The sequence below is a fragment of the Trematomus bernacchii genome, unplaced genomic scaffold, assembly GCF_902827165.1.
Source record: "Trematomus bernacchii unplaced genomic scaffold, fTreBer1.1, whole genome shotgun sequence".
Classification (NCBI taxonomy): Eukaryota; Metazoa; Chordata; class Actinopteri; order Perciformes; family Nototheniidae; genus Trematomus; species Trematomus bernacchii.
Window position 1 is genome coordinate 18,452,846 of NW_022987720.1, and position 13,693 is coordinate 18,466,538.

General features: G+C 47.1%; 1 protein-coding gene across 1 annotated transcript in view; it reads left to right on the plus strand.

The window, feature by feature from the left end:
* The window catches only part of LOC117492754 (BAH and coiled-coil domain-containing protein 1), a 60,819-nt gene that overhangs the window by 26,464 nt on the left and 20,662 nt on the right, over positions 1–13,693 (plus strand). The window contains exons 3-7 of the mRNA XM_034143135.1: positions 3,649–3,831; positions 10,394–10,516; positions 10,729–12,732; positions 12,904–13,299; positions 13,487–13,598. Of these exons, the coding sequence (XP_033999026.1) occupies positions 3,649–3,831; positions 10,394–10,516; positions 10,729–12,732; positions 12,904–13,299; positions 13,487–13,598 (2,818 nt within the window). The remainder of the gene's footprint in view (positions 1–3,648; positions 3,832–10,393; positions 10,517–10,728; positions 12,733–12,903; positions 13,300–13,486; positions 13,599–13,693) is intronic.

Below are 13,693 nucleotides of genomic sequence, written 5' to 3' on the forward strand. Positions count from 1 at the left end.
CCCCGCCTGCTGCTCACTCCGTGCCGCGCACAGGGGCCTGTGCCTCGGCCCACATTACCATTTGTGCATGTGTGTTTTGGTTGTTGTGCACAAACTGGACTCCTTCACCCTACACTTCCACACTGGAGCGTGGGTGGAGTAGCACTTAACACCTCCACCTCCAGAGGTTCTGGGATATTTATTTGTTTGTTTTAGTGTTTGTACATTTGAACCAATTTAAACACAACTGTGCTAGTGACGGTGTCAGGGTGAGGAAGGTGGGGTTACCCATCCCAATGCTCCGCTCTCCTTTAATTCTTTAACAGGATTAATCTTCATTGCTGTCAGGGATCGGCACTGATTAGGATGCACATGACCCGATTTCCTTAAGAGACCATACGAGTGCACTGCTGGCCCCACTTAAGAAACCCAACTTTTACAAGGAGCTGGTGTGGTAGTGGCATCAATGTCACCATTTAATAAGCTGCTAAACAAACAGTTATGGTGAGTCCAGCCCCGGTGCTGTCATGCCTCAGAGCTTTGCTCCACTTGTTCCGCACTGCTTTGGTTGGCACCTAAACTGAAACTGCCCCTACACCGAGGCAGACCAGCCCTCTTTAATAACCTGTGTTTTTTCTCACCAACACCTCTTGATTCATTAAGCTTTAAATGGGTTTAGGGAGGTCATCATATTAAAACAGTGTGAGTGTTGCACATGTCCTTAGATTTCACAGTGGTATGAAAACGCTTAAGAAAATTGTAAGGGAAAAGCATTTTTGCGCATCATGCACAGTTTACTTCTCAGCAGGTGGCAAACAATAGACAGAGCACAGAGGGAGGGGTCATTTAATGAGTGACAGACTGTGGAGTCAGCAAGAGCCAATGTGACAGAGGTGAAGGCTACTGCATTATTATTTTGTACTAGATGAGATTGGGCGATTGCCCTTCTCCCAGTAGACACGGTCAGAGTCTATGGCCAACCTGGATCACTGAGCGGTCTCCTGGCGTTGTATGAGTTGATCTGAGACCCTCCTAAGGTTTTTCTTCAATGCCTTTCTCCCCGAACATCAGTTTGCATTTCAAAGATCCCCTTGCCTTACATCATGACATTCCCTTTTTATGTATTGTAACTCTCCTCCCCATGTCCTTCTGGCAGAGGATCTCTCCTCTCTTGGTGTGTAAAGAGGGGCTTCATGGCCTCTCTCATGTCACTCTCATTGTCTCTCTCACCCCTTCTCTCTCTCTGGGGCGAGGCTGTTAATAATGCAGGAGGATTAGCTGATTTATGTGAGCCGCAGGCACCGAGGAAAGCTGGGGTTCCTGGGGGCGACTGGCAGAAAGAGAGGGCAGAGAAGTGTGCAATGTTGTGGGCGGTGGCATAGAGGAGCCCTGGGTGTCTGGATGATGGGGTCTGGATGGGTGCCTGGCGAGCATACTGGCAATAATCCACTCCCTACTGCCCATCCACAGAGCTCTGCCAGGAGCGCTCTGCAGGGTCAGGGGTGATAGGGGGTGGCAGCAGAGAAGGAAGAGGCAATGGGGTCTGAAAAGGAGAAAAGCATGGATACTGTCATCAGGCTACATCCCTGCAGCATGTACGATGTTGCTATGGCACCCATTTTGACGTGGTTGCCTCCTGGAGATATTTTAAGTAGAGGAAGTATTTTGTTGTTTCCCTAGCATGGTATCTAAAATACATTCTGTGTACTTTGACTCAAAAGGTTGAGTCATAAAAACAGTTTTCAAAGCATGTTTGTGCTGTTGTACGGAACAATCTATTACTCAAATAAAGAACCTAAATGGATAGCACTTAAATGATGTATGGTGAATAGGGATAAGATAATATATACTTTATTGATCCCAAATTGGGATACAAATGTGTAATGTTTAGGTAGGTGTGCTGGTCTTGATGCTTAATGTTGGTGCTATTTAGTAGCGCGCGCACACACACACACACACACACACACACACACACACACACACAAACACACACACACACACACACACACACACACACACACACACACACACACACACACACACACACACACACACACACACACACACACACACACACACACACACACACACACACACACACACACACACACACACACACACACACACACACACACACGGTTGGTTTTAAGGTGGTTTCTGAGGAAGAATATGGTTGGGGATTGTGGGGGATTTCCACCTGTTTCGAGGTGTGTCTGCCTATTTCTATGTGTGAATTGTGTGTGTGTGTGTGCACTCGTGGTATTTGAATGCTCCTGTGCTCTGGCCCATGAGCCACAAGCCATCGGTGCAGGAGCCAGCTCAAGACTGATGGGTTTATTCCTGCTGTCTGCTCAGAGGATGCGCTCGCTCACCGCTTGGCTGACTTAGACTTCCTTGCAATTGTTCTCACACTCCCAGAAAAAAAGATCGATTCATGTTTGAACTGATTCATGCTTAAAGGAAATCAAACCACACCGTGTTCCTTGTTAGATCAGCTCGTCATAATGGTTGATAATTAATTGTAACCATGTTGCTCTCCCCCAACGTTTTCATAGCCAGTCCCGTGTGCACAATGTATGATACACCAATGTGTGAGTTTGTGCAAGTATGAGCCTGTGTGCTCTCATCCAGGCACCATACATATGCATGAGACTTCACGGCAGTGTGACTTGGGGGAAATGAATGTGCAAAGAGTCGGGCACCTAGACCCCTCTCTCAAGTGCACTGGCGGGCGCGTAATGGGAATGTAATTTAAGCAGTGGTTAATCAGTGTGTTTTCTCCAGATTGCCCAGCAATGCATAATAGACAATCAGCCCCCAGTCACACGGGCGTTGCTACGAATGGTCAATTACTCATCATAGTCTTGTTAAACACACAGTTCAGCCAGCCAGGGACAGATTGCTCTGCTGGTGCCATCATTATGGTAAAGAACAAAGCAAAGAAATGCTATGTGTCAGAAAGAAAGCAGGAGAGAGGGAGGGATAGAAAAGAAAAGGAGGGTTGGGAAGAGGCATGCGCATTGTGTGTTTTTGCTCATCGTTATGGGACAGTGGAGGGAAAGAGAAGAGAGGAGAGGAAAGGGCCACTGTGATAAAGCAGAGGGAGAAGAATAAGGAGTAAAACGCCAAAATGGAAACAAAGAAGAAAGTACGGGATTCTCAGAGTCATGCAGCGAGAAAGGAAGAGCGGAGAGACAGAGAGGAGGTGAAATGGAGCAGAGCAATAAGAGAGATTGAGGGCATGAAAGTGAGAGATAGAGAGCATAAGATAATGGAGGGAGGGAGAGAAATTGAGAAAGGGACACTGGGGAGCGGGAGCAAAAGTGTGTGAGAGCGAGAGGGAGAGAGCCTGAGAAAGTGTGTACTCAGCTGTGAGATGAGACCTCTGTCTGCCCATGGGGAGAGGCGGTGTGAGAGGAGAGAAAACGAGGGGAGAGGCCCGGGCTGTCAGTGAGGGGGAGGAGAGTCTCACACTTTTTCTCTCCCCACACACACACACACACACTCATTCAAGCTCTCCACGACCAAATCGGCCTGGCTTTGTGATTCCAGTGGGCTCCATCCTTTTAGATCTGTTGTTTTTTTTTATGGTCACACTCATGGCCACTTTGCACTCCTCTAATTCTAACCATGTTTTCTCTCCTACCTTTTTTCCCTTTGGGTACGCAGGCAGTGGATTGATGGGAAATTCCTCCGCCTCCTTCATGGGGACCTTTCTGGCCAGTAGTCTGGGTACCCCCCCTTCCCACCCGTCTCACCCTTCCCGGCCGCCCTCCTCGCCCTCCTCACCTTCCTTCCGGGGCGGACCTCACTCCAGTGCCTCGCCAATATGGTTTCCCCATTCGCATGAAGGTACCTCAAATCACACATGTACACAAACACATGGCCCTGGTCTGACCACATATATGCATGTCCTGGCAGTATTGGGGACAGAGCTTCACAGGGTGTATTGTTACTCTGATATTGTGTATTTGTAGGCAGTGTTACCGGTTTCCACAAAAGCAAGGCTTGTAATCATCCAGCAAGAGCCAGGCTCCATCCCTTTTTATTTGAAAACCAAAATAGGTCCGGAGTAAAGTACCATGGTTTCTGGGTGGGGACACAGGGTCAATAGTTCAGCCAAGGAATCTAGCGGTATTCAATTCACGTCAGCAGGAATGTCACTCAAGACTCTCTGAAGCAGCACGCGCCAACGCGGGCTAATAAAAAGTTGCAGTGATTGCAGAGCTTTCAGCTGGTGTCTCCATCACAGCTTAATAGGGTAGTTCCCAAGCGATGCTTAGGATTACAAAACCCTCACACACACACAGAAAATATAAACACACACTCAGTTCAACACGTCACACTTCTTTTTAGATACAGCCAAGAAGTCAGACAAGGATAACGTAGAGAGAGATTAATCTGTTGGGGTATTTTTGAAATGTTAATGCTAAGAGTGACAGATAAATGTAGGACCTTTTCATTGCCACCCACTGATCTATTAATGCAAGGTCTTCTTTTCTGAGACTGCACATCTGTCACTGTTAGATTAACACGTTTATAATCTTTTGCTAATTACAAGATGTAATGGCAGCCCAATGCCATCTAGTGAACCACACTGGTAGAAGTTGTTGGACTCTTGCTATTTCAGCCCTCTTGTATTTATTTTCTAAGAATAGCCCAGCTGTTACTCCATGGGGGAACGCCAGTGGGTTGTATTTGTTATTTGTGGTCACTGATCAGCGTCGCCCCAGTTGCCTGATGTTGGTTTGGGGCTGATTGGGCACATACAGCTGAGATGCAGTTTTTTTTGTCTGTTAAGCCATTGCATGCCCCCCCCCCCCCCCCACACACCCACCTCACTCTTATATCCTGACTAGGGGTTGTGTCAGTGGACAGCTGCTACAGTGGTGAGAATAGCTGAAACTCTAGACCTTTTCAAATAAACATAGAGACGGGGCAATTACATTTGAATGAGATATGAACTACCTTCGGCTCAGTCGGAGACAATTTCCCTCAAAACTAATTTTGTAAGCATTAGTGTTCCTTTTACCTTATAGTTTCAGGGTTTCATTGTCAAAGATTTTTGTTCTTGTGGAAAAGTAGAATAATATTAATAAGAGTGATGATGATAATGCCAAGCCTAATAAAAGTAATGGAGGTGATTATGACTGGGATTATTACTCAGTTGGCAATGGAGGCCATTATCTCTATTGCAGTTTAATTGCATATAACGCACTAAGAGCATGATTGAATCCAGACTGTTCATCAACCACATTCAGCTGTTCCCTCCTCAAGATAATTGCATATTGTCTTTTTCCTGTTTTGCATAAAAAGCAAGTCATCAAAATGAGCGGCACAATTACCCAGACTCTCGCCTCCTCTCTCCGGGTGTCAGCAGAACCCCAGCAGCAGCAGAGCAGGCACTGGCTCGTGTGTGTGTGTGTGTGTGTGTGTGTGTGTGTGTGTGTGTGTGTGTGTGTGTGTGTGTGTGTGTGTGTGTGTGTGTGTGTGTGTGTGTGTGTGTGTGTGTGTGTGTGTGTGTGTGTGTGTGTGTGTGTGTGTGTGTGTGTGTGTGTGTGTGTGTGTGTGTGTGTGTGTGTGTGTGTGTGTGTGTGTGTGTGTGTGTGTGTGTGTGTGTGTGTCACCTTAAAGATATTCTCAGAATGTTTTTTGTGAGCAGTGTGTTTTTAAAGTGGCTGTTTGCATGCAAATCCAAGCATAGCAGCTCGAATTTGTATTCAAAGATTACTGTATGATCCTCATGTCTCAGGCATATACCTGTCATGGTGCAGAATGCCTTTGTCTCTGCTACTCTTCCAACACGTTTGCCACAGATTAAACAGGTAACATCTACCACGTATCGAGCAATACATAACAAGGATCTCATTAGCCACTCAGCATCCATTCACTTAATGTCATAATCATAAAATATACGTCTACATTAGGTAAGTGTCTTAAGAACAAATGCTTAGTTTCTCTATACGAATATCAATAGCAAGCTTTTAAAATAGAATTATGGTGGAAGTCAGATAAAATGTGATAAAAAAACACCAGGGTACAATCCTATCTGAATGTTTGCTTTTAATGATACAGTACAAAAGGTGTAGACATCATTTGGAGGTAGATCTGCAACAACATTCACACATGCGGCTTATGGGTTTATTCCATTGAGTGCATGAGAAAAAAGCAACAAATGTTCAAGAAATGTTTTCTTGAAAATGAAATGTAATCTGGATTTGAACCAACAAATAATCACAAGATTGTTTGCCTGAATTTCCACTACATTAGACATCTGTTGACTAGTTCTTTGAGATATTCTGCTGACTGACAGAAAAATAAGCCTCTAAACAATAGCTCCTTCGGGAAGATAATAATAATAATAAAAACGATAACAACTAATACTTCTGCTAATAATAATACTAAATAGTGAATTCTAATTAATTACATTTTTATTCTGGCATTAGAAGGCAACATCAGAGAGAAAAATAAGTGTTTTCAACGTAATCCACATCAGCGCAGACATTGGTTTGGACATGGTCTGAATATTATAAAGAGGGCCAGTTAAATCATGCCTACAGACCACATTGGGAGCATAAGCAACAAACCTTTAAATTAAACATTAAACACACCTATAAATAACATCCCCAATAACAGTGTTGGACCTCTGGATCCAGATATTTTTGGCAAAGAGAGTGACTGTGGGACAGAAAAGTCCTGTGTTGACTTATGTTTAAAGATTTATTGTGTTGGGAAAAATAAGGTCTACAGTACTCTGTCTTACAAATGTCGGGATATTTATAGAAGGTGAAAAGACCAAAATCACAAGGCTTTCATGATGTCAAAGAGTAGCACAGATTAAAATAGTTCTGTGTTTTTAGTCTCTCTCTTTAGATTGACATTGTGTGTGCTACACACTGTTGTTTATCTGCTGAGTGGAGACATGGACTCATTGGCACAGAGTTTGAGAGGGAGAAAGCGGTGGCAGTATATGATTGTGGGTGGAGGAACACAGCAGAGAAAAATAACAACTGTGGTGAGCATTTGAATAAATGTAATGTAAAATGTTTTTCATAACACCTGGTAAAACGGATTTTGTCCTCTGAGCTTTTGGAAGATTTATTTTCATGTTTGGAGCAGTTAAATAAACAATGAACAACCCCCCCCTGAATCAACTGAGTGGAAAAATAAAAAAAAATAAAAATGGACTAAAGGAAAAAAAACCTGCAGGCTCCTCGAAGGCCTGAGGCCAGCTGGCTGCAATCCAAATGACTTATTACGTTATGCCAAAAACAATTGCAGCCTCATATCTCTGTCAACACATAGACACACACAAGCATGAACACACACACAATTGCCTGCGCACACCTGTCTAATCCACTTCTGTTTGATACGCCTTTCCAAGCCTATCTTCAGTTGTCCATCTTTCCTTCTGTGAGCAGTTGCAAGCCTTTTTCTTTTGTGGGATTTAAGATGCACCCCCATCGCTTATTTTCCATACTCCTGCCTCTTTCATTCCCTCTCTGGCACACTCTCTCTATCTTTCTCTAGCTCTCTCTCATGCCAGCCTGCATCCCTTCCTTTCAATTAGTCAAACCTGAAAAGATCCACCACAGCACTGCCCCTCCTCCACCAAACCCCTCCTCCTCCCGTTCAGCGTCTTGATGGTTCTGTCACTTTTTCTCAATTAGCGGACCTGACAGGCAGCTCAGCCTGCTCCTCCTCTCCTCTTGGTCCTCTTCTGCCATGCTCTCTCTCTCTCTGTCCTGTCTCGAAAATGTTACAGCCATTTTCGTGCTGACAATTTACACTTCGGGCTTATGTTATTTTGCCTTTTAGCAAATGAAGAAACCCACATGAGAAAGTATGGGCTAGTGTGAGGAAGGGAGAGCGGAACTAAACACTCTGTCGTCTGCCTCTTATTCAGCACGCTTAATTCTCCACTGCCTCTAGGTGCTGTTCTATATCCAACCCCCTTCTTTGTCCTTCATGTCAGTCTGCTTCTCTCAACCCACCATGCTGTGAGAAATACCTTCAGAACTTCTAGAAATCCCTCCCTGGGATGCAGCTCTGTTTGTTCTGCCGCTCGCCCCTGCTCCGCCCGTGGAAAAGAGGGCAAGCGCTGTGAACTCCCTTCTGTCATTCACTTGCCGATGCTGACTCGTGTGTGTGTGTGTGTGTGTGTGTGTGTGTGTGTGTGTGTGTGTGTGTGTGTGTGTGTGTGTGTGTGTGTGTGTGTGTGTGTGTGTGTGTGTGTGTGTGTGTGTGTGTGTGTGTGTGTGTGTGTGTGTGTGTGTGTGTGGTGTGTGTGTGTGTGTGTGTGTGTGTGTGTGTGTGTGTGTGTGTGTGTGTGTGTGTGTGTGTGTGTGTGTGTGTGTGTGTGTGAAGGGAGAGAGAGCAAGGCTGCTGTGCAGTCAGCAGACTGCACTAAGACCCTGCTCACGTCGCCTGCAGAAGCAGTAGCAGCAGCAGCAGCTCCCCTTGTCCTGCCCAGATTAATGGCTGAATGGGCTCTGCCGTGCCCAGCAGTCCCCCTCTTGCCGCCCCAATGGAGGGCATGCTGAAACTGAGCGGGCTGGCATTATCGGGCACAGCCAGACCACGCTGTGAAAAGGGATTACGCCGTCAATCGTCACGCTCACAAACAACATGCTGCCGCAGAAAAAAAGCCCCTCTCCCAGCTTGGATAAAGACTACCAAACAGCTCTCTGCTATTTCTCTCTCCCAAAATCAGAGAAACATTTATTTCTTAAACAAAGGATTCCCCCTTTCGCACTGTAGATGAATTGGCATACATGTGTGTGCTTATTACTCATTAAAAAAGCAAGACAATCAAGAAAGAGACAGACAAAAGGGGAGAGATAGAAAATAGGTTGAAGAAAGAAAAACAGGGAAAAAGGTGAGGGCATGTAATTATCACCTCATTGCCCTCCTCAGAAAGCAGCACCTCCTGTGTTATTGCAGGACTGTTTGCCATCTCTGTGCATTTCATTAATTAAGATGGGAGCATGCGGAGGCCGCTATGAGACGAGGTCATTAAGCCCACCACAACACTCCTCCTCCCAAGAGCCAGCTCACAGCACCGGGCCCATTGTTCCACCGGCAGAAAGTGAGACATTCAACACCCAGAGCTCCTGTTAAAACCACGGCGCTGCGCACACACACAGCCAAATGAACTGCATCTGCGTATCCTGGATCAGGCCGCACGCTTGCCAACACAAATATGTCTGTCTTTCATTTAGCTTGTACAGCTATGTTTTCCTCCCTTTACCCCCCGCCTCCTCCTTCCTTCACTATGCATGCGAGTTGTTTGAAACTGAGGCTGGAGGGTGAGGCAGGTGCAAAATGAAGGAAAAAGAGATGTGACACACCTGAGCTTCTTTAGATGACTCAGAGGTCACTGAGATGGTTTAATGTGGTGCTGGTGGAACGTAGACATACTGTCTGAAAATAAGCACAAACAGACGCTTCATGTCTCTGGTCTCATCTCTCCGTCTGTATTTTTCTCCTTCGCTTTTCTTTTTGCCCTAATACTCTTTCACTCATGGTGAAAGTGCATATAGGTTATTTTCCTCATTCTTCATTAATATCTCTGTAGGCTTTTCGTATCCACAAGTATATGGGTAGCACACAGGTTTATTCATGCGTATTACATTACATAAGGTATTCAGTAAAGAATATGCACTGCAATGTTCAGCAAAATATTTGATCAAGTGAATTTTTGAGTACTTAATTAAGAGCAATTGTGTTAAATAATTAATTATACATAAGTAGAGATGGGCTGATTAAATTCACATGTATTTGTTTAGATGTTTTAGTTACCCAATTGTGTAAGTGGGTTGTCATAGTGATTCTTTGTCTAATACAGCGATAGGCTTTCATCTCAATCCATGTTTTCTCTCTCCTCGCCCTTCAAAGTCTTTTGTGTTTTTGAATGTCCCATTGCAAAAGGAGTTTTGTGTTTGGTTGTGGTGTAAATCTCCTCCTGATGGGCTTGATGCAATAAGCCCAGGTGTACTGGCTTAAGGGCCCAACATTGAAATGACCTTTTACCCCTGATGTAGGTCAGTAAAGGTCAGCCCCCCCCCCCCAGCTCTCTCTTCATTGTAAACACAAGCTTCAAATCCGTCCTTATCGCTCCATCCAGATGGAAAGAGGTGCCAGTGCCAGCTCTGAAAAAGAGATAAAGAACGAGCCATATATTCCAAAGACAAATTTCGTACAGCAATCTCCAATCTTGTCTTGTATTGTTTGCATTCTTAACTCAGGCAGGAAAGGCAAACATGACAAGCAGAGCCAGTACTTATTTGCGTATGAACACCACCAGCTGCATTGGACCTGAAGGATTATGCTGGGTTAGTCTGGATAACTGCATCTTGGAGGTTATTGTCCTGTCTTATCAATTCTCCCCTCTCTCTGCTATCCGTTTCAACAGCTCCAGGGTATCCTCGATTCTCAGGGAGTATGGCCCACACGTTTCTTCCCATGAGCCACTTGGATCACCATGCCAACAGCGGAGTTCTCTACGGTCAGCATCGTTTCTATGACACGCAAAAAGGTGAGGCAGGCGATGATTAAAATGTAATCAGACAGAAATAAGACATCTAAATCCAATTCAAACAACATAGTATGGTGTAATTTGATGTGGAATATTTATATAAGGATGCCTAGGGACACTATCATGAGAGCTGAACTATCTAATTCTGTCATTGCCTTTTCCTTTCTTGACTAATGCATTCGTCTCCACTGTCTTGCCTTCCTTCTTCTCAGAGAACTTTTATCTGCGAGGTCTCCCGTCCCAGCCACCCCTCATCTCAACCAATCACAGTCTGCCACCTATGTCCAGGGCAGGATCAGGACACTCTCAGGGGTCCTGCAGCAGAGACAGAGATCCAGGGGTAGGGGCAGGTCTCCATAAGGGCCTCAAAGAGGGGTCTGTGGAGAGAGGAGTTGTACCTGCTAAGGACAAGGAGAGGACCAGTAGCAAACAGGAGGCAAAGGAGAGACAACAACAGCAGCAACAGCAACAGCAACAGCACCACAGCCACCAGCCGCCCCAGCCCACACACCACCACCATTCCCTCTCCCATCAGCAACACCCACACTATCCACAGCACCCACTGCCTCTGGAGGAGGTCAACAGTCGGGCCCTGGAGAGGCATAAGGCATCTCTCACAATGGAGTACAGTAAGGAACACCCTCAGAGTATGGGCAAGCCCCTCAGTGCCTGCTTGCACAATGGAAAGATGCAAAACGGAGATGCAGGAGCTGGAGCAGGGGCTAAGCCCCCAATGCCCAGCTGTGGGGGGGAGGGCACAGTCCTTGTGGCTATGGGAGGTGGGGGGAGTAGCCAGGGCATACATATGGTTCCCAGTAGTAATGGTCGCTGTGGCAAGGAGGGGATAAGTGGGGAGATGAGGATCAGTGAACAACCTTCAGACTGTCTGGAAAGGAGTCAGGCACAGCTCCACCACACGCTTTCCTACTCAGTACCCCCAACCTTACACATGGGTTCTGCTGCGGGAGGTGCACACCCCCATCAACATCCTCATGCTCACCCCCATACACATCCACACCCAGGGGGCTTCCACTGCCTTCAGCTCCATCCCAGCCACCCACACCACCCACATCATTCCCACCACGCACACCATCACCCAGACTTTTTCTGCCCGCCCCCTCCGGCTCCTTTAGCCAACCCTGCCTCACATGACAGGGGGCCAGCCAATGTGGGGCGAGAACCTAAAGTCACAGGGCCTACATTTGTGCCATCAGTGGCAGGCCTGGGGGACAAATCCAGTGGTCCATTCCAGCATGGTAACCCTGAATGCCACGGTGTGGTTGGTGTGGTTAGTGTGGTTGGTGGCGGCAATGCCAAGGATAAGGTTGTAGAAAAGAATGGAGGCAGTGGGCACCATAGTAGTTGGCACAGAAAACAACAACAACAGCAGCAGCAACAGCAACAACAGCAACAACAGCAACAACAACAACAACAACAACAACAACAGCAACAGCAACAACAACAGCAGCACACATACAGAAAGACAGAGAAGGCTCCGGATTGGATGCAGGCCCACCATCAACATCTTCAGCCTTCACAGCTTCCTCAACCTCCCCAACTACAACAGCCTCCACATCACCAACAGCAGCACCAGGTTGTACGATCACGCAGTGCTGAGTGTGTCAACAGTGTTGTGGACATGGATGTGTTCAGACCCTCGCTGTCCCAGGGGCCAAAGGCTGGACACTCAGTCCCACATTCTGTCAACACTTCTCCTTACAGAGACTGTTCCCATCCAGGACCCCAACCAAACTCCTCCCCGCTGGGAAGTAAAAGCATAGTCCAACATAGTGGAGCTGGGGCAGCCCATGGCCCAGGTCCTGGAGTTGGCTGCACCTTACAGAGAGATGGTCAAAAAGTAGCCAGGATACGCCACCAGCAGCATGGCCGACCTGCGCCAGATGCTCCTTCTCCTGCAGAGTTGAACCAGGGTACTAGTCAGGAACTTAAAAGAAAGATGGACATGTCTCCTTATGGCTACAGCAACAACAGTGGGCAGCATCACCACCAGCAGCCCCCAGTGCCACCATGGGCCATGAGAACTATCCAACACATGTCCCAACCTGAGGAGCAGGGGAAGTCTTACATAGAGTTAGGGGTGACTAGTGGGCAACACTCCCAGCAGCAGCAACAACAGCAACAACAACAACAGCCAGGAATGCCACCTCCCCAGCCTCCCCCTGCCCCTCCCCTCAGTCAGCAACAGCAGCAGCCACCACCGCAGCAGCAGCAGCCACCACCGCAGCAGCAGCCACCACCGCAGCAGCAGCAGCCACCACCGCAGCAGCAGCCGCCACCACCGCAGCAGCAGCCGCAGCAGCAGCCGCAGCAGCAGCCGCAGCAGCAACCTGAGCAGCAACCTGAGCAGCAACCTGAGCAGCAACCTGAGCAGCAACCTGAGCCCCAGGGCCAAACTCAGGGGGAGAGCAGTGCCATGAAAAGCTTACTTAAGTATAGCAACCAGCAACAGCCACTGCTTCTCTCCCAAAAAAGCCCATTTGGGGGCCTTGGAAGCCTCAAATCAGCTGCTGCTGGGGGGAGCTGTGCCATGCAGGGCAACAAACAAACTCTACCTTCCAGAAAGGGCCCAGCCAATGACAACGAGCGCTCTGATTACAGCGGGCGAGGCCGGGATATTGGAGACACAGGACATGGGGAAAGCGAGGTGCGGCAACCACCAGTGGGAATTGCAGTGGCTGTGGCCAGACAAAGGGAGCCACCATGTCGATCCGCAGACGGTCATCCAAACAGCCGACAGGGCAGGGTACATCCCTCAGTCAAAGGTAAGGAGTATAAGTCACTGCCTAATAAACAGATGCAAGGAATACTGAGCCAAACTAATATGAACCCTCAGCACTCTGTCACTATGTATCTTGGGAGTCATATTAGTGTTTTGAGAAATGGTGAGAGACTTGGGAACATATCCTTACCAGGTGAAAGCTAATGGTTAAGCTAATACTTCTCTTGCAGGACCGCCCCGCCCCATGTATCCCTCAGATCCCACCGAAGAGGAGAGGAAAAGGATGAGTGGGGAACAGTTGGGTTTGAATTGCTTGGATAGAGAGAGAGATGCATATATCAGGTAAGCTAAAGAAAAGCCTTTGCCCAAAGCATGTTGAATACATTATTTTCAGAAACCTTCATTTGTATTTTTCTGTTTTTGTCTCAACCTAATGC